Source organism: Antedon bifida, chromosome 3, assembly GCF_963402885.1.
Source record: "Antedon bifida chromosome 3, ecAntBifi1.1, whole genome shotgun sequence".
Classification (NCBI taxonomy): Eukaryota; Metazoa; Echinodermata; class Crinoidea; order Comatulida; family Antedonidae; genus Antedon; species Antedon bifida.
The window spans coordinates 22,586,058-22,606,068 of record NC_136228.1 but is presented as its reverse complement, the minus strand read 5'-3'; the positions used below and the strand labels follow the sequence as shown (position 1 = coordinate 22,606,068).

Here is a 20,011-nt window from a genome sequence, read left to right as displayed (position 1 = left end):
TAACATACGAAACTATAATTAAATTAGTGACTTATTTCTATTCTATATCACTGTGCTCCAAATTTGATTAACTGGACCAGTTACCGGAGTACTATTTCTATTACAGTATTCGGAAGTAAATAAAGGCATAAATAGCGCTCCGTAGCTAGAGAAATTGAGTATGTTCCAGTCGTCACTGTTCTGCATTCGATAGGCAGTTTGCTGCAGCACGTCGCTGAGGATATGCCCTACATATATTGCATTTTCCTTGAGGTATTGCCTGTACCATTTGTTCGTGGGTATTTGTTTTCCACTGTAATTTCGCGTCAAGTGGCGTTACTTTTGTGTTTCTAACTCACCGCAAACCGTCATATAAGTCTGATTACAGTATTGTGTGTGTGACGAAGAGGAACGCGACAGCAGCAAAGATTGTTTAATGCTGCCGTGTGTTTCGAGGAACGGGTGCTGTATGATGTAGGCCTAGCCCTCGGCCTACTAGAGGAAGGCTTGGGTGGGCAGGGCTTAACGTCTAAGAAACCTAGTCTAGGCGGATCGTCTAGGCTAGGCTGTCTTTTCAATTCATTAATGGTATTTTTTAACTTATGTAGCCTAGCCTAGGCCTGGTTAATTGTTGTTGAGCTAGGGGCCTAGCTACGCCCTCTAGCTAGCTAGCTAGGCCTATACTATAGTGTAGCCCCACTAGCTAGAATAGAAGAGTGTAGCAGTAGTAGTAAGTAGGCCTAGTAGTAGCAGGTAGGCGCGCCCAGCCCGACCTACTATACTACTACTACTAGGCGGGATGAAGCAAGCACCTAGTAATAATAATACTCTTCTAGGCCTACCCTACAGACAGACTTTTTTTAGAATAGAAGTCATACTAATTTACACACAGTATCAACCGTTAATAGTGTTTTACGATATATTATACAATGTCAAGAAGTAAATGCTAGCATTATATTTATTAATCAATGTTATACATTTTAATTTATACATTTTTACAATTTAATGTAAAAATACTCTGATTAGGTTTATTCCAAAACTGATGACCAGCGTCCTCTGTTATATTAATTATTAATTATGGTATAATATTCATATTATCATACTCGTCAGAACAAGTGCATAGGTGTGTTATTTGTATACATGTTGCAGACTTCTAATCTATATAGAATATTTTATTTTATGATTTTTTTTCTTTTTACCGTAGGATAATAAAAATCAGCTGTACCAAAACACTTTCATGACCTTGATTGAACTTGCAGTTGATAATGCCGTAAGGACTTGTGATTTTAGCCAAGAAATTCAAATACATTTTCAGGTAAATGGATTTATATAATCAAAATGTCCTACAATAAAACCTGGTGAATAAGAATGTTTAGTTTTATTTATATGATATTAAGAGAAACTGTGGCTGATATAATACTTTGGTTTTTTGGTGCTCAATCTAGTTCCTGGTTGACATTTAATATTTGTTTGTTTCTTTTTAGAGTGTATGGTAACTGAATTATTTTGTCTTGCATAGCTTGTTGGCTCCTCAACAAACTGCAGCATCTGTTGAAAACAAATTTGCAATGATACAAAATATTAAGGTGCAAGATGTTATATATTCGTCTATTACTCTACAGTATTATTTAATCGGGTCAATTTATGTACAGTATCTTTTATTCACATATTATAAATATTAATATAACGCACTATCAAGGAAAAGTTAAGCAGTTTATTTTAGTTCCATGTGATGAACACTAATAAAATCAAGCTTATTTGAGCAATTGAATGCTATTTAATTAAACAGCAATCATAGCATAATTGCATTCAATTACGTAATTTCTGTGATTTTCCCTGAGAGCGTGTTTTTAATTAAACAGCATTCAATTGCTTAAATAGACTTGGTTTTAACTTGTTTGACTTTACTTTAGTTCTATGTGATGAACACTAATAATTTCATTCAATAAAAATAAATTTAAAGGTACAGTTACGTAATTTCTGTGATTTTCCTTGAGAGCGTGTTTTTTAATTAAACAGCATTCAATTGCTTAAATAGACTTGATTTTTTCTTGTTTGAGTTTACTATAGTTCCATGTGATGAACACTAATAATTTCATTCAATAAAAATAAATTTAAAGGTACAGTTACGTAATTTCTGTGATTTTCCTTGAGAGCGTGTTTTTTAATTAAACAGCATTCAATTGCTTAAATAGACTTGATTTTTTCTTGTTTGAGTTTACTTTAGTTCCATGTGATGAACACTAATAATTTCATTCAATAAAAATAAATTTAAAGGTACAGTTACGTAATTTCTGTGATTTTCCTTGAGAGCGAGTTTTTTAATTAAACAGCATTCAATTGCTTAAATAGACCTGATTTTATCTTGTTTAACTTTACTTTAGTTCCATGTGATGAACACTAATAATTTCATTCAATAAAAATAAATTTAAAGGTACAGTTACGTAATTTCTGTGATTTTCCTTGAGAGCGAGTTTTTTAATTAAACAGCATTCAATTGCTTAAATAGACCTGATTTTATCTTGTTTAACTTTACTTTAGTTCCATGTGATGAACACTAATAATTTCATTCAATAAAAATAAATTTAAAGGTACAGTTACGTAATTTCTGTGATTTTCCTTGAGAGCGAGTTTTTTAATTAAACAGCATTCAATTGCTTAAATAGACCTGATTTTATCTTGTTTAACTTTACTTTAGTTCCATGTGATGAACACTAATAATTTCATTCAATAAAAATAAATTTAAAGGTACAGTTACGTAATTTCTGTGATTTTCCTTGAGAGCGAGTTTTTTAATTAAACAGCATTCAATTGCTTAAATAGACCTGATTTTTTCTTTTTTAACTTTACTTTAGTTCCATGTGATGAACACTAATAATTTCATTCAATAAAAATAAATTTAAAGGTACAGTTACGTAATTTCTGTGATTTTCCTTGAGAGCGAGTTTTTTAATTAAACAGCATTCAATTGCTTAAATAGACCTGATTTTATCTTGTTTAACTTTACTTTAGTTCCATGTGATGAACACTAATAATTTCATTCAATAAAAATAAATTTAAAGGTACAGTTACGTAATTTCTGTGATTTTCCTTGAGAGCGAGTTTTTTAATTAAACAGCATTCAATTGCTTAAATAGACCTGATTTTTTTCTTGTTTAACTTTACTTTAGTTCCATGTGATGAACACTAATAATTTCATTCAATAAAAATAAATTTAAAGGTACAGTTACGTAATTTCTGTGATTTTCCTTGAGAGCGAGTTTTTTAATTAAACAGCATTCAATTGCTTAAATAGACCTGATTTTTTCTTTTTTAACTTTACTTTAGTTCCATGTGATGAACACTAATAATTTCATTCAATAAAAATAAATTTAAAGGTACAGTTACGTAATTTCTGTGATTTTCCTTGAGAGCGAGTTTTTTAATTAAACAGCATTCAATTGCTTAAATAGACCTGATTTTATCTTGTTTAACTTTACTTTAGTTCCATGTGATGAACACTAATAATTTCATTCAATAAAAATAAATTTAAAGGTACAGTTACGTAATTTCTGTGATTTTCCCTGAGAGCGAGTTTTTTAATTAAACAGCATTCAATTGCTTAAATAGACCTGATTTTTTCTTTTTTAACTTTACTTTAGTTCCATGTGATGAACACTAATAATTTCATTCAATAAAAATAAATTTAAAGGTACAGTTACGTAATTTCTGTGATTTTCCTTGAGAGCGAGTTTTTTAATTAAACAGCATTCAATTGCTTCAATAGACCTGATTTTATCTTGTTTTACTTTACTTTAGTTCCATGTGATGAACACTAATAATTTCATTCAATAAAAATAAATTTAAAGGTACAGTTACGTAATTTCTGTGATTTTCCTTGAGAGCGAGTTTTTTAATTAAACAGCATTCAATTGCTTAAATAGACCTGATTTTTTTCTTGTTTAACTTTACTTTAGTTCCATGTGATGAACACTAATAATTTCATTCAATAAAAATAAATTTAAAGGTACAGTTACGTAATTTCTGTGATTTTCCTTGAGAGCGAGTTTTTTAATTAAACAGCATTCAATTGCTTAAATAGACCTGATTTTTTTCTTGTTTAACTTTACTTTAGTTCCATGTGATGAACACTAATAATTTCATTCAATAAAAATAAATTTAAAGGTACAGTTACGTAATTTCTGTGATTTTCCTTGAGAGCGAGTTTTTTAATTAAACAGCATTCAATTGCTTAAATAGACCTGATTTTTTCTTTTTTAACTTTACTTTAGTTCCATGTGATGAACACTAATAATTTCATTCAATAAAAATAAATTTAAAGGTACAGTTACGTAATTTCTGTGATTTTCCTTGAGAGCGAGTTTTTTTAATTAAACAGCATTCAATTGCTTAAATAGACCTGATTTTATCTTGTTTGACTTTACTTTATAAATAAATTTAAAGGTACAGTTATGCAATTTCTGTGATTTTTCCCTGAGAGCGTGTTTTTTAGTTAAATAACATTCAATTCAAATCCCCATTTTGTAACCTTGAGTGCGGGTCCATTTAAACAAGCTGGGCAAGCTGTAAATTTTATTAATCTACTATGTATGTATGCATATTGTTTACTAATTGAATTTTAACCCTAAATAACACTGTATAAGTAAGTCTTTTATAAAATTTCAGTGGTTAGAGGTTCATATTTATTATTAGGATTTTTACACAGGCACATTTAAAAATAGATTAGAAAAATATGGCATAAGCAGAATTATATCATCAATAAGAATATACAAAAGGAGCGGCGTGACGGGAAGAGACCAACCGGTGAAAAAGTACCTTTAGAGCGGTCAGAACACAATTACAAGTTTATAAGTTTATTTTTTATTAATTATTGTTATATATATATATAGGCCTATTACAAAGTGTTATTAAATTTGACGACATTTAGAGCATCGGCAACCAAAGAAACGCTCGACTGAAAATTAACTTTATCCGATTTTTATTTTACATCGGCCGGGTTTAACGCTAAACCGCCTGTCCTATTCTATTCTGAATTGTACCACCAATAACACATGCTATCAAAGTGTAAGATAAGACAAAAAAATTTCTCAGCACCAAATTTTTGGTTTGGCCGTATAAGGTACGACATTACATAATATTCAATAGTTTTGTAATTAATCGATACCATTAATTCCAACAAACAAATGGTAGGGCTACTTAAAATTATTTATGTGGTCCATAGTTACCAACCGTCTCACATCGTTCGGGACAGCCGCATTTCAAGTGTTTTTTAATGAAACACGCGTTTAAACCTAAGTAGGCCTATAATACGATGCGTTAATATTTTTTATCACAATTTGAGAGGAAAATGCATTCAAATTAATTGGTATATTTCAAAAGTATAGAACATTATACGAGTAGGCCTATTTATATTATTACACCACACATCAATAAAATACGTAATATTAGGGGAACGTTACAATTAATGTGTCCGTGGTCGCTCGCCGTGACGAGGATGGGCTTATAACCATGCGTTTGTCATGATCGCAATATTACACATGACATGTGTGCGTTTATGAAAGGTAAACCCAATTTTCTTGCTATTGGTTGGTGGATCAGTTCAATTTTTACACTCCAAAAAATGTTTTTTAATAAAATAATTTCAAGAATCAGCATGCTGAAAAACGTTGAATTATAGATTAACAAAAAAAGAGTAACATACAATCTAATAATATTTGCATCGCTTACCGTACCAATACAAGAGGTGCCATTAGTAGAGAGGTATACGGTATAGTCAGTCGTGATTATAACAATGGTTAACAATGGGGACAATAGAGTATATCATTTGATGAATTAGTTGCTTGTGAACAATTGGTTTACAATGGTTGAAGTCAATAGGTGTTATGTTTCGAATATAATAATACAATGGTTAACATTGGGTAAGGATGTAAAGGATTGTTGGCGGTAATTTTAAAAAGGGTACAATAAAGATGCACCTGGTTAATTAAAACTAGTTAATTGAGGTATTTGCTTGTTGTATGCCGACATAATCCAAAGACATAAGTTATTTGATCCGGATATTATAACAATGACTAAAACAAAAAGATAAGAATGAAATGAAGTTAAATAATAAGTATGTCTTGATTGAACTTTACCGACAGGTAATTAACCATCTTCCGGATTTGTTAACAAAGGGGAGAAATTTAATGCAGTGACACGGGGTGTTTGACATAGTAAAGTTTTCTGTAACACCAGAATGAATGCCTATAATCCAACAGTTGGTTTCACTCATTCCAAAAGAAAATCCACAGAATGCAACGTACCTTCTGAAAAGGTAAAGGATGACTACACAAAAGAACCAACAGAGGCACGTAAAAGTAATGAAATAGATTTCACTCGGAAGCTAATCAAATCAGATAAGCAGCAGATGATTTCCCCATATTTTAAGTTTCCAGTGCACAAAATATCGAGAGAAAATTTAGATTGTGATTACATTCAACTTCTTGATAAAAGCTCAGCTGATACTTTGTATAAACAATGTGAGGAAGAGATTGAATATTTTACAGGTGATCTTGCAAAGGTGAAAGTGTTTGGTAGATGGTTTAATATACCTAGAAAACAGGTTAGTTTCTCTTTATTTTTTCTTCATGGGTTCATGACGTTAATGTAGGCTACATACTATTACGTTTAAAAAGATGCATTTTTACATTTTAATTACCGGCCTACCGCACTGTTTTCGTTTTATGCAACAGAATAACAGTTAACCAAGCCTACAGCACTGTTTTCGTTTTATGCAACAGAATATTAACAGTTAACCAGAATCCAACTGATTATAATTGTATATACATAAGAGAAACATTTTAATAGTATGTTTCAACTCTGACAGGTTTCTTATGGTGATACGGGTTTAACATACACATATTCAGGCAATATAGTGCCAGCCTTGCCATGGCCACCGTTCCTGAAAGATCTTCGAGATTATTTGAAAGAAGTCACAGGGTTCTACTTCAATTTTGTTTTGGTTAACAGGTACATATTTATTATATATCTATATATGTTTATATTTGTTATAATTAAATAATGCAAAGCTTCCTTATGGTTACATTGTTTATACATTTTGTACATTTGATTTATTCTCAATTTTACTCTCAAGATTGTATAATTGAACAATATCAGTAATCAGTCTTTTCGTCAACTATTAGAATCTCTCACTTTTTTTATCTGCACAAAACTGTGTTTAATTATGTTGTATGGTTTATTGTTTTTATACTAAAAAGTTAAGTGCAAAAAGGATATTTATTTTCTAGCTTAAATTACAGTACAATTTTTTTATTTTATTTTATGTTTCTTTACTAGATATGCAGACGGTAATGATTCTATTGGTGAACATAAAGACGATGAGAAAGATATCAACAAATTTAGTTCAATTGCGTCCATTTCATTAGGTCAAACACGATTGTTTAGATTTCGCCATGGTGCTACACGTGGAATGAGACACAAAAGAAGTATTGAACCAGTAAATGTTGATCTTAAACACGGTAGCTTACTATTGATGAATTATCCAACTAACGAGTATTGGTACCATTCGCTGCCTAAAAAACCATCCATCAAACTACCAAGAATAAATCTGACATTTAGAGATATTAAAAGATGAGAAAAGGTCAGGATTACTTTAGAACGCAAATCTTATTAGCAACAATTCATGAACAATTGTTCTAAATATAATAGTTACATGTATTTGTGTTTTATCAAAATGTAATGGTTACCTAGCATACATTATTATTGGCGGCTGTCAAAAACTATTTGTAACAATTCATTTCTTGTATCTTCCTTTTTTATTTATTGTAAAAAATTTTGAAATAATTAGTAGCATGGTACAAGGAATCGGCCCGGGAAAAAATAACAACAACTAATTTAATTCTTCTTTTTCTGTTGAATTATTATTATTATGTTTGTGATGTGTATTGCAATAGATTTGTTTAATGAAATAAGTTAATTATGTTTTGACTTAATTTATGTCAGTGTAAATTTGTAAAAGTAGTTTTCCTATTTTAATTCATGGTAAATTTATTTCTTGACTTAATTTAATTTGTTTTCTGTTCTGTTGAAGTATTATTATTATGTTTCCAAAAATCAAAGGAAGTCAATTTTGAAATAGTTGGTAGCATGGTACAAGGAATCGGACTGGAAAAAATAACAACAACTAATCCTAACAAAATAACCCGTAAACCAAAATCTCACTCTCTACCATTCAAAAACAACATTTTTGATGTAGCGATTTTTTCAAGCCGTATTGTCATGAACGTATTGAAAAGAAAATAGTTTTATTGTCAATGATTTGTCAAGTGTTTTATTTTAATTTCAATTACTGTTGTATTGTATTTAGTTTTACCCGTTCATGTTGGCATGATCAATATTTGCTCAAACTCCATTTTATCGTTATGTTTGTAGTTTTTTAGAGCTTCCCGATCATCGTAATAATGATATAACTAGAATTCGTAACCGTGTGTTAGATTCCACGCGTATTATATACATATTGTCTTACTTTAATTCCTTCTCTCGTTATTCACCCGATGTAGTTTGATCAAACAATTGTACCTGAGCCTGAAAGGTTAGTTGTTATGGTACAAGGAATCGGCCCGGAAAATAATTTGTTTTCTTTTCTGTTAAATTATTATTATGTTTGTGAATTGTGTATTGCAATAGATTTGTTTAATGAAATTAAATTAATTAAGCCTATGTTTTGACTTAATTTACTGTCAGTGTAAATTTGTAAAAGTAGTTTTCCTACTTTAATTCACGGTAAATTTATTTATCGACTTAATTTAATTTGTTTTCTTTTCTGTTGTTGTTAAATGTAATTGCAAACACACATAATAAATGATTGTGATTATAAATATTCTGTTTACTTCTTTTAATTTTAAACAGTACAATAGATCTGTAATGTAAAGTTATATTTTATATATAATAAGTAATATTACAAAAATAAACATACAAAATGTATAAAGCATAGATTAATTAAATTTAAATACAATTTCTTTATTTCAAAATGAATTTCATTTTCTACGTGTTTTCAATTTTAAATCTTTTAAGAAAGACACAATAGGTACTGCTAAAAAAATAAAACGCACACAAAAGAAAACAAATTTGAGACGCACGATATGTAACGACGGTTTCAATAAAAAGGCATATTATAAATGTATTTTTACCAAATTTATAAAGTAAAGTGTTATTATTGAGAAATATACATTTTAGATAAATGATAACACATCTAAAATTAATTAGAGAGATCAATACAATATGGTGTTCATAATAATTTGTTTTGATGACTAGAGGAAACATCTGAAGACATTCAACAAAAAACAAGCGTTAACACCATACCAGTCACTAAGAATGCTACTACTCTGAAAAAAACATCTCCCTTCAAGCACAGAAACAAATTCTGAACGAAAATAAAAAATAAAAATAATTAGTAAACGAAACACGCGCATTATAAATAAAATGAATAATTTAAGAATATTTGTTAAAATACCCACGAACAAAACAAAAAAAAAGAAACATACTAACCGATTTATCGTCATTACGAAGTTCAAATAACGAAAACTTTTCCTTGAAAAATCCACAAGAGACACGTTTTACATTTTCTAACTGCATTTCAGTGTCACATTGTTTCGCAACACATGTACATAAAACGAGTCCTGTCACAAATCTGCCGACATTTATTTTTTTATCGCTCATCATTTGTTCTAATACATAATACAGCGCTTCCGAAGAAATATCTTTACACAATTCTAACACATTAAAATTGTTTTCCAACTCTTTACAAGCACGAATAGTACTCTGGAGGATGGGTGAATCCAAAACAATTAACCCCGTCAATTTATATTCAATGTATACTAAAACTACTTCCTCTAAATCAACCATAACGCTCGACAAAACAAATGATAATGGATGTAATTACCAAGAAAGTTACAACTTAAAACATTTATTTTTGTTTTTAAAAAGAAGTTGTAACATAGAAACTAATTTTGTCAGGAAATGTGTTTTTATTATTTATGTGATTTATTTGTGTTTAGAAAGTTACAACATTAACATTTAATTTTGTCAAAAAAAAAAATGTGAATATACGGAGCCGAATGTAATTTTTAATCCTTAGTATAGTGAGAGATTTTATATAAGAAAAAAAAAAAGAGCGAACGGAAACTAATGATTGCAGATTAGCCATATAGAAATGGATTGAAATTGGAAATCCACATGATCAAAGAAAAGAAACCATCGTTCCGACAGAAGCTAATGACAATTACAAAGGATGACACAGTTTGAATATAGTAATTACCGTAAAACATAATTAAATGTTGTCAAGATAGTTGTCAAAAATAAATAAAATATATTATACTGAATTTACTTTGTACATTTATTTAATTTAGGCCGTAATTAGGGTTGTTGTTCATTTATGATTGTGAAAAATATACATACGAATAAAACAGCTATATATATATATATATATATAAAAAAATAATGATTCAGTGTTATAATTTTATTTACCTGTCATTATGTTAAATAAAACATATTCTAAATTAAATTTATATCATGTTAGATATATTTTCAAGAACATTTGTTACATAAAAATAAATTTGTAAAGAAATTTGTTACATAAGATAAATTTGTTAAGAAGTTTGTTTCATAAAAATATTTGTGTAGATAAATTTGTTACATGAAAATAAATTTTTTCAAAATATTTGTTACATAAAAATAAATTTGTAAAGAAATTCGTTACATAAATTTATTTTTTACAAGAAGTTTGTAACAGAAAATTATTTTGCTAAGAATTAGTTGCATCAATTGATTTTATCAACCGTATGTAACATAAAGAATTATTTTGTTGAAAAAAATATTTTGTCATTCAGTCCATTTGTTCAATAGGCCTAGTTCGTTTAAGTTTTTAAGAATTATTTGTGTAATATTCTTGTATATAAGAGAATTTATTTTTAACCTTTGTAATTATTTTGTAAATATCATTTATGCAATATTTTTGTGTGTAAATATTTGAATTTATTTATACTTTTTGTATGGAAATAATTATACTAATATTAAATATCATTATTTGTTTATAAATTTAATTGTGATTATTGTGCTGACCTCACGGGCTTGACCGTCAAACTCGCTATTCAGTAGATAAACCCACGACAAAAAATACTGCAACACAATCACTTGTTGACTGACTCTTTAATGCAGCAAATTCAGCCATAAACAGGGTGAACTGAAATTAAGCATAACTTAAATCCAGCTTCAAATAGTAATAAACATAACATAAATGTAAAACTATCTGCAAAACAGATCAAACGTAGCGCCCTCTTACGGAGGTGTACATGCCTAAAGAACATAGTAAATAAAGATATCAAATAATCAACAGCGCCCTCATATGGACGTGACTACTTCTAAAGATACGGCATACAAAATAGAACACCGCCCTCTACACAGAGACTTGTGTTATCGCCATGCTGTTCGAGCGATCGTATACGATTCATAAATCAATCTACGCAGGCTTAGGCCTACGACCACAATGTAGTATAGCATTAATAATCTAGGCCACTACTGTTGTACATATAATCCTAATTATTGTAATATAATACTCTAACAACTTACAAGCAATGTGCGGCCTACTAGTCTAGAACATTACATACGATCTCGGCACAAATAAGACATTAGAAGCCGAACTCTAAAACACATGTCGTCCAAGCGCAACTTATAACAATATGGATGCTATTTACATACGCCCTCTCTCGGAAAGGAACGATGCAGCTAAAATAGGAGCAACACACTCCCCGTCTGGTATCTACAGGATACCATATATATCAAAGGTTAAAACATAAAAAAAAATAACAAAGGAATATGACATAATATTCATTATAATAATGTTCAAATGTAACTCTTAAGGAGTCGGCATTATCAGTACCAATTCACTGATCGGTCTTGCAAAGGTTTTCAGTTCTCCACCTCTATAAACAGTCACTTCCACTCTCCTAACTCGTCCGTCTGATCCTTCAATTGCTTTAACGATTCGTCCCATAGGCCAATCATTTCTGACGGTGTCTTTCTCCTTTAGAAGAACAATATCTCCTTCCTTTATATTCCTCTTTTCCTGTTGCCACTTGCTTCTGTTCTGAAGTGTAGGGATATAGTCTCTTTTCCATTTTGACCAAAATTTGTTAGCCAAGTGCTGTACCGTTCGCCACTGCTTACCATACAAATCAGCATTACAAAACGCTCCAGGAGGTGCTGCGAATGGTTGAGACTTTTGAGTAAGTAGAGTGTTTGGTGATATTATTTGTGGTGATTCAGGATCAGTAGAGACTTCTACTAAGGGTCGTGCATTAATAATTCCTGATACTTCTGCCATTAGTGTTACCAGGACTTCGTGGGTTAACTTGGTTTCTCCAAGATCTCTAAACATACCATCTATAATCTTCCTTGCTACTCCAATCATACGTTCCCAACTTCCTCCCATATGGGATGCATGAGGCGGATTGAACACCCACTCACATTCACGGGTCAATAGATAGCGTTTAATTTTATCTTGTCCTTCTTTCTGAATACTTTCACCCAAGATATTGCACGCACCAACAAAATTCGTCCCACAATCTGACCGTAGTTGTTTCGCAGGACCTCTTATCGCAAAGAATCTTCTAAGGGCGTTCAAGCAGCTTGAGGTATCCATACACTCTATCACCTCTATATGGACAGCCCGACTACACATGCAAGTAAACAAAATGGCCCATCGTTTTCCGTTTGCTTGTCCACCCCTTGTGCGGCGTGTTCGTACCATCCAAGGACCGAATACGTCAAGCCCTACATATGTGAATGGGGGAGCTGATGTTAAGCGTTCCTTGGGGAGATCAGCCATTTTCTGCGTCTCTTGCTTTCCTCTTTGCTTCTTGCAAACTACACATTTTCCAAGCTCCTTTGAGATTGACCTCTTGCCACCAATTATCCAGAAGCCTTCACTACGTATTCTGCCATGTGTTAGGTGTCTGCCTTGGTGTTGAACTTGTTGGTGGTAGTGGCGGATGATTAATGTTGTGACATGGTGATGTTTGGGAAGAATCATAGGATGCGCTCCTTCTTTGGCTAGTCCCATTTCTAAACGTCCTCCAACTCGCATGACTCCCTCGTTATCCAAATAAGGTGTAAGCTTTACTAGCGTACTTGTCTTGGGAAGATGTTTTCCATTCTTCATGTGATTGATTTCAGCTGTGAATTCATCAAGTTGAGCACATTTCACTACAATCTGTTTTGCCTTAATCAGTACAGGTGGTGGAATCATGCATACATGCCACCCACTACAGTCTTTTTTCTTGGTTTCTGTGAATGTACAAGCAATATGCACAAGACTTCCAATTGCTCGCACAAGATTTCCCCAATTCGAAAATCTGCTAAATCGCTCGGATCCCAGTGATTTGGCTGACTGAACTTCTGTAGCACTGGTAGCTACGACAGGTCTTACTTCGGGATCCTCTTCAATTTCACTGATGTCACAGACCGTTGTGTTTCTCTCACACGAGTTCTTATTAAGTAGGAATCTTGGTCCTTGAATCCATGCTGAGTTCTGTAAGTCTTTAGCCTTGATGGATCTTGTAGCTTGATCGGCTGGGTTTATGTCTGTTCTAACATATTTCCATTGTTCTGGTTTGGTCGACTGAAGAATCTGATCCACTCTGTTTGCCACGTACATGTAGAACCTACGGGTTTTATTAGTGATATAACCGAGAACGACCTTGCTATCGGTGTAAAAATGTGTGGCATCCAACTTAAAATCCAATTCAGTCCTAACACATTTTGCGACTTCTGCGGCAAGTACTGCTCCGCACAACTCTAACCGTGGTATTGATGTCGCAGCTTTAGGTGCTAGCTTTGCCTTTCCAACAACAAAACTTAAGTGAACTTCTCCCACATTATCAGTAATTCTGAGGTAAGACACAGCGCCAATGGCTGTGTTAGAAGCATCGGAGAATGTGTGGAGTTCTCTCTGGATGGACTGGTTTGATGGAAATGATGTATAAGGACGGGGGATCAGAACATCTGACAGTTGAACTATAGAGCTTCGCCACTTCTGCCATGAATCATGTAGCTGTTTCGGTAATGGCTCATCCCAATCTATGCACTGATCCTTTGTCATTTCCCTTAACAGCCTTCTTCCCTCTATAATGACGGGTGACGCAAAGCCGATTGGGTCATATATGCTGTTGATTTCTGACAGCACTCCCCGCTTAGTGAATGCCTTGCTGCTAACCTCCGTAATAGAGAAAGTGAAGGCATCTGACTTGACATCCCACAATACCCCTAATGACCTTTGCGTAAGAGGAGCGTCAGATCCGAGATCGAGATTGCACATGCTACTTGCTAAATCTTGAGGTGAGAAAGCCGCTATCACTTTTGCATCGTTTGAGACAATTTTATGTAATCGCAAATTAGCTGTGGCTAACATGGCTTGTGTGCGCTTGAGCAGGTCGATCGCCTCATCTGAAGTAGCTAAAGACTTCAGCCCATCATCGACATAAAAATTCTTCTCCACGAACTCTCTAGCATCTGCGCCAAACTCGCTCTCCCTTTCTTGTGCAGTCTTTCTCAGTCCTAGCGTAGCAACAGCTGGAGAAGGTTTATTTCCGAAGATGTGAACTTTCATCCGGTAGGTTCTCAATACTTTGCTGGGGTCGTAGTCTTCGAACCACAGGAACCGAAGATAATCTCTGTGTTCTTCCACAACTTGGAACGAGTAGAACATTTGCTCAATGTCTGCTACAAACGCCACAGGATCCTGCCTGAACCGTATCAATACACCAAGCAACCCATTTACCAGATCTGGTCCACTCATTAATACGTTGTTAAGTGATGTATCTTGGAATTGCGCACTGGAATCAAAAACCACCCGGATCTTCCCTGGCTTTTGTGGATGGTACACACCAAAGTGAGGTAAATACCAGCACTCTCCATCATGACTGTCATCTTCGACGAGCTCAGCATGCTGCTTTGAGAATACTTTCTCCATGAACGCTAAGTAGTGGGCTTTCATTTCTGGCTTCTTATCCAGTGTGCGAATAAGAGACTGCAAACGATTCATTGCTTGCTGCTTGTTGTTTGGTAACCTTTTTCTTTCTTCTCGAAAAGGAAGTGGAGCTATCCAATTTCCTTGTTCACCTCGTTTCATCTCTTTTCCCATGAGTTGCACGAACTTCGCATCTTCTCTGGACATTCCATGCTTCTCGTCATCTTCTTTCTGTTGGAATACATTACCACCGAGTCCATCACAGCTGCGTTGCAGGGTTATTTCCTTCGCACTGATCATGCCTTTGCAAGTTGTAAACATGGCAGATGGCCTACCATTTCTCAAAACCTTTATATGGTTTCTGTTGGCGGTGACAACATTCCTTTGGTGGGCTCCCTCTAAGCAGACGTCGCCAATAACCATCCAGCCTAGATCAAGTCGTTGGCCCCATGGAGAGTGATTAGGTCCATTGCGTACTTCTCGAACTTTATGGGCTTGAGCAGCATCTCGGCCCAGTAGTATGGTAATATTCGCATTCTCATCTAAGGGTGGTATCTTGTCCGCAATATCCTTCAAGTGAGGAAAATTGCTGGCTGTCTCCGGAGTGGGAATTTCTGCCTTGTTCCCAGGTATGTCATTACATTCAAGTAGCGATGGGGCTGCTATTCTTGTTTTGCCATCCATGGACTCAATTATCAGCTTCTCCAGTTTTCGGCCTTGAACTTCAGCTGCTCCCGAACAGGTCTTCAGAGTATACGACGTAAGTCTTGCATTGATGTTAAAAAGGTCGAATACCTCACTCTTGGCCAACGAGCGATTGCTTTGGTCGTCTAGTATAATGTAGGTTTTTATGAAAGTGTTCGGATGGTCTTCTAAATATATTTTTGCTAAACAAATTTTAGCACACGATCGGCTAAGCCCAATTCCACCGCAGACATCCGTACATGTAGTACTTACTACTTTGTTTCTATCCTTTGCCTTCTGCGACTCTTTCCCCTGCTCCCCGACATTTGCCTTCTGCTGTACTTCCATTTGCTCCCCGCCTTTCGCCTTCTTTTGCTCCACATTTGCTTGCTCCCCGCCATTCGCTTTTTGCTCCGCTTTTACTTGTTCCCCGCCATTCGCCTTCTGCGGACGGTCACCATGAAATGCAGTCGGGTGACGATCACTACCGCATTCTCCACACCTGACATTTCTATCACAATTCCTAGCCATGTGTGATGTAGATGAGAGACATCGGAAACATACTTGGTTTTCCTTAAGGAATGACTTCTTGGCAGCATAAGTCTTGGCCAGAAAGTTTCTACAGTCTACCAACGGATGCTGACCATTGTGTAGCGGACACATCCCTTCAGATTTATTAACCTCAGTCATTCTCACATTTACAGTTGAACGTTGCGTGGTCTTAGGACGGTAACCTGTCTGTGTACGGTAATTTCCCGGTGTATCAGTTTTTACCTCATCGACAGTTCCTCTTGGGACATCAGGATCACGTTGAATGTGAGCCATCTCACTTAGAAACTCTGTGAAAATGCTGAAATTTGGGAACGTTTTCATTTTCCTTTTGTGTTTTGCGACCTTTTCTCTCCATTTATTAATTATGAAGTGTGGTAACTTCTCTACAATTGGTTTAATACCATGAGGAGTGTTTAACGTAATCAGATGTGGTAGCTCCTGCATTTGAGCAACTGCGTCTCCACACAAATCAGCCAGTTCTTGGAGTGCGGTCAAATCACCTGCTTTGAATCTTCTGTATTTGGTAAGTCTCAGGATGATTTCAGCTGATATTAAGGTTTGGTTCCCGAACCTGTCTTCTAGCTCAGTCCAGGCCTCATGATAGGCCTTGTCAACATCTTCAACATGCCTTAGTCTGAATCGATCAACCAAAACTTTTGCTTCGCCAGTAGTATATTTACACAGGAATGACAGCTTTTCAACAGTGTCCACACAGGCTGTTTTCACCATAGCTTCAAAGGATCTTTTCCACGGTAGAAACATTATAGGATCTCCAGAGTAAATATCCGGTTCTTGCAAGGGTAATCGCTGACGTGCCAGTATTCGAATGTACTCCTGCATATGATTTGGTTCGTAAGGTCTAGCTCCAGGATTAAGAGTAGAAGTTGGTACCTCTACAGCATTGTTTAGATAATTCTCTACCCGCTGACTGGGTTCCATCTTAGGAAGTTCGTTTAGCACCTCTGCCATTCTTTGACTGGGTACTGTATCTTGGGGTGCGCCTTGCACATCTTCCATCTGATTATTGCTTTCTAACTGTGAAAGCTCTTCCTCAATATCTTCAAAAGACATATGTTGCAATTCTGCTTGAAGGACATTGGCTCTAGCCTGTGCTGCAGCCATTTCTTCTTCTTTCTCTACTTCATCTATGTCTAACATGGCTTTAGCTGCTTCCATTTCAGCCTTCAACGCCTCTAACTTGGCGGCACTCTTCTTCTTCGCAAATGTAACACGAGCCTTCGCTACAGCAGCATCAGCACGAGCTTGTGCAGCAGATACCTCTAATGATGACACTGACTGCGATGAAGCCTTTGATCTATGGCTCCTTGACCCTATTGATCTTGCTTCATCTCTCGCACCATCACGTCTTCTACTAGAAGTCGACATTGCTTTTCACTGTGCTGACCTCACGGGCTTGACCGTCAAACTCGCTATTCAGTAGATAAACCCACGACAAAAAAATACTGCAACACAATCACTTGTTGACTGACTCTTTAATGCAGCAAATTCAGCCATAAACAGGGTGAACTGAAATTAAGCATAACTTAAATCCAGCTTCAAATAGTAATAAACATAACATAAATGTAAAACTATCTGCAAAACAGATCAAACGTAGCGCCCTCTTACGGAGGTGTACATGCCTAAAGAACATAGTAAATAAAGATATCAAATAATCAACAGCGCCCTCATATGGACGTGACTACTTCTAAAGATACGGCATACAAAATAGAACACCGCCCTCTACACAGAGACTTGTGTTATCGCCATGCTGTTCGAGCGATCGTATACGATTCATAAATCAATCTACGCAGGCTTAGGCCTACGACCACAATGTAGTATAGCATTAATAATCTAGGCCACTACTGTTGTACATATAATCCTAATTATTGTAATATAATACTCTAACAACTTACAAGCAATGTGCGGCCTACTAGTCTAGAACATTACATACGATCTCGGCACAAATAAGACATTAGAAGCCGAACTCTAAAACACATGTCGTCCAAGCGCAACTTATAACAATATGGATGCTATTTACATACGCCCTCTCTCGGAAAGGAACGATGCAGCTAAAATAGGAGCAACACAATTATAGATTTATTCTTTATAAGTATGTCGATTAATTTCAGAATCAAAAACTTGTTACATAAGAAAAAAAAAAAAAAAAGGTCATGAAATTCGTTAAATAAAAAATAATTTATCAAGAATCTTTTTACATAAATTTTATTTTATCATTAAATTTGTTACATAAAAATAATTTGTCAAGAATCTTTTTGCATAAAATTTATTTTGTCATTAAGTTTGTTACATAAAAAAAAAAAAAAAAAAATGTTTCATGAATCTTGTTACATTTTTTAAATTTTTGTTTTCAACTACTTATATGAAAATTCAAGTTAAGAACGCAGTATAATGACAATGACTGGGCGTTTAGTAACACCTTTCACCGCGGTGATTAGCGGACAGACTTCCTCCGGTAACTCGGTATTTGTTAACAATCTTTTAGAAAATAATTACTTTAAAAAAATAAAACAAGTCGTTTGATGATATGACAAAGTGTTATGGCGAATATCAAACTTACTTTGAGAAGTAAATACTGTTTGTGTTTACATGCGTGTCATAGTAGAGTCCGCAGAGACCTACAGATTTAAATTTAGAAATTCAAACAGAGTTAAAGATATGTCCATCAGGGAATGGCTGAATGAGCTCTCCCATTATTTAAAATGTTGGATGAAATGTGCTAATGTAAAAGAAGATGATGCTGCAGGCATTTTATCAAGTTATAAATAATGAATTTTAACATTGTTTTTTTGCTCATCACTGCATATTCAAATTAGTGTGTATGCAACCATAGTAAATTTAATAAGTTCTTGCGCTGTGCGCTTACGTCCTAGTGAAGCTTAAATACAGCCCAATTTCAAGGGCCTATATATGCCTATCAAACGTATTTTAAAACTAGGCCTGTGAATTGGGCTGTATTTAAGCTTCACTAGGACGTAAGCCGTAAGCGCACAGCGCAAGAACTTATTAAATTTACTATGGTTGCATACACACTAATTTGAATATGCAGTGATGAGCAAAAAACCAATGTTAAAATTCATTATTTATAACTTGATAAAATGCCTGCAGCATCATCTTCTTTTACATTAGCACATTTCATCCAACATTTTAAATAATGGGAGAGCTCATTCAGCCATTCCCTGATGGACATATCTTTAACTCTGTTTGAATTTCTAAATTTAAATCTGTAGGTCTCTGCGGACTCTACTATGACACGCATGTAAACACAAACAGTATTTACTTCTCAAAGTAAGTTTGATATTCGCCATAACACTTTGTCATATCATCAAACGACTTGTTTTATTTTTTTAAAGTAATTATTTTCTAAAAGATTGTTAACAAATACCGAGTTACCGGAGGAAGTCTGTCCGCTAATCACCGCGGTGAAAGGTGTTACTAAACGCCCAGTCATTGTCATTATACTGCGTTCTTAACTTGAATTTTCATATAAGTAGTTGAAAACAAAAATTTAAAAAATGTAACAAGATTCATGAAACATTTTTTTTTTTTTTTTTTTATGTAACAAACTTAATGACAAAATAAATTTTATGCAAAAAGATTCTTGACAAATTATTTTTATGTAACAAATTTAATGATAAAATAAAATTTATGTAAAAAGATTCTTGATAAATTATTTTTTATTTAACGAATTTCATGACCTTTTTTTTTTTTTTTTCTTATGTAACAAGTTTTTGATTCTGAAATTAATCGACATAC

At 34.0% G+C, this 20,011-nt stretch overlaps 3 protein-coding genes across 3 annotated transcripts; 2 read left to right on the top strand and 1 right to left on the bottom strand.

Moving 5' to 3' along the window:
• Positions 1-222: 222 nt before the first annotated feature.
• On the top strand, positions 223-1,759 carry LOC144838294 (uncharacterized). Its single transcript, XM_078693634.1, has 4 exons — positions 223-278; positions 387-567; positions 1,184-1,294; positions 1,464-1,759. Exons 1-4 carry the CDS (start codon positions 223-225, stop codon positions 1,473-1,475), a joined length of 360 nt encoding a protein of 119 aa, XP_078549760.1. The 3' UTR covers positions 1,476-1,759.
• A 4,455-nt stretch (positions 1,760-6,214) lies between these two features.
• Positions 6,215-7,665, top strand: LOC144838293 (DNA oxidative demethylase ALKBH2-like). The gene is made up of 3 exons (XM_078693633.1): positions 6,215-6,580; positions 6,845-6,987; positions 7,315-7,665. Exons 1-3 carry the CDS (start codon positions 6,215-6,217, stop codon positions 7,610-7,612), a joined length of 807 nt encoding a protein of 268 aa, XP_078549759.1. The 3' UTR covers positions 7,613-7,665.
• Positions 7,666-11,086: 3,421 nt separating this feature from the next.
• Positions 11,087-17,413, bottom strand: LOC144838292 (uncharacterized). The gene is made up of 2 exons (XM_078693632.1): positions 11,605-17,413; positions 11,087-11,218 (listed from the first exon to the last, which is right to left on the bottom strand). The coding sequence occupies exon 1, from the start codon at positions 17,411-17,413 to the stop codon at positions 11,891-11,893; it is 5,523 nt and encodes a 1,840-aa protein (XP_078549758.1). The 3' UTR covers positions 11,087-11,218; positions 11,605-11,890.
• Between the last annotated feature and the right edge of the window lie 2,598 nt (positions 17,414-20,011).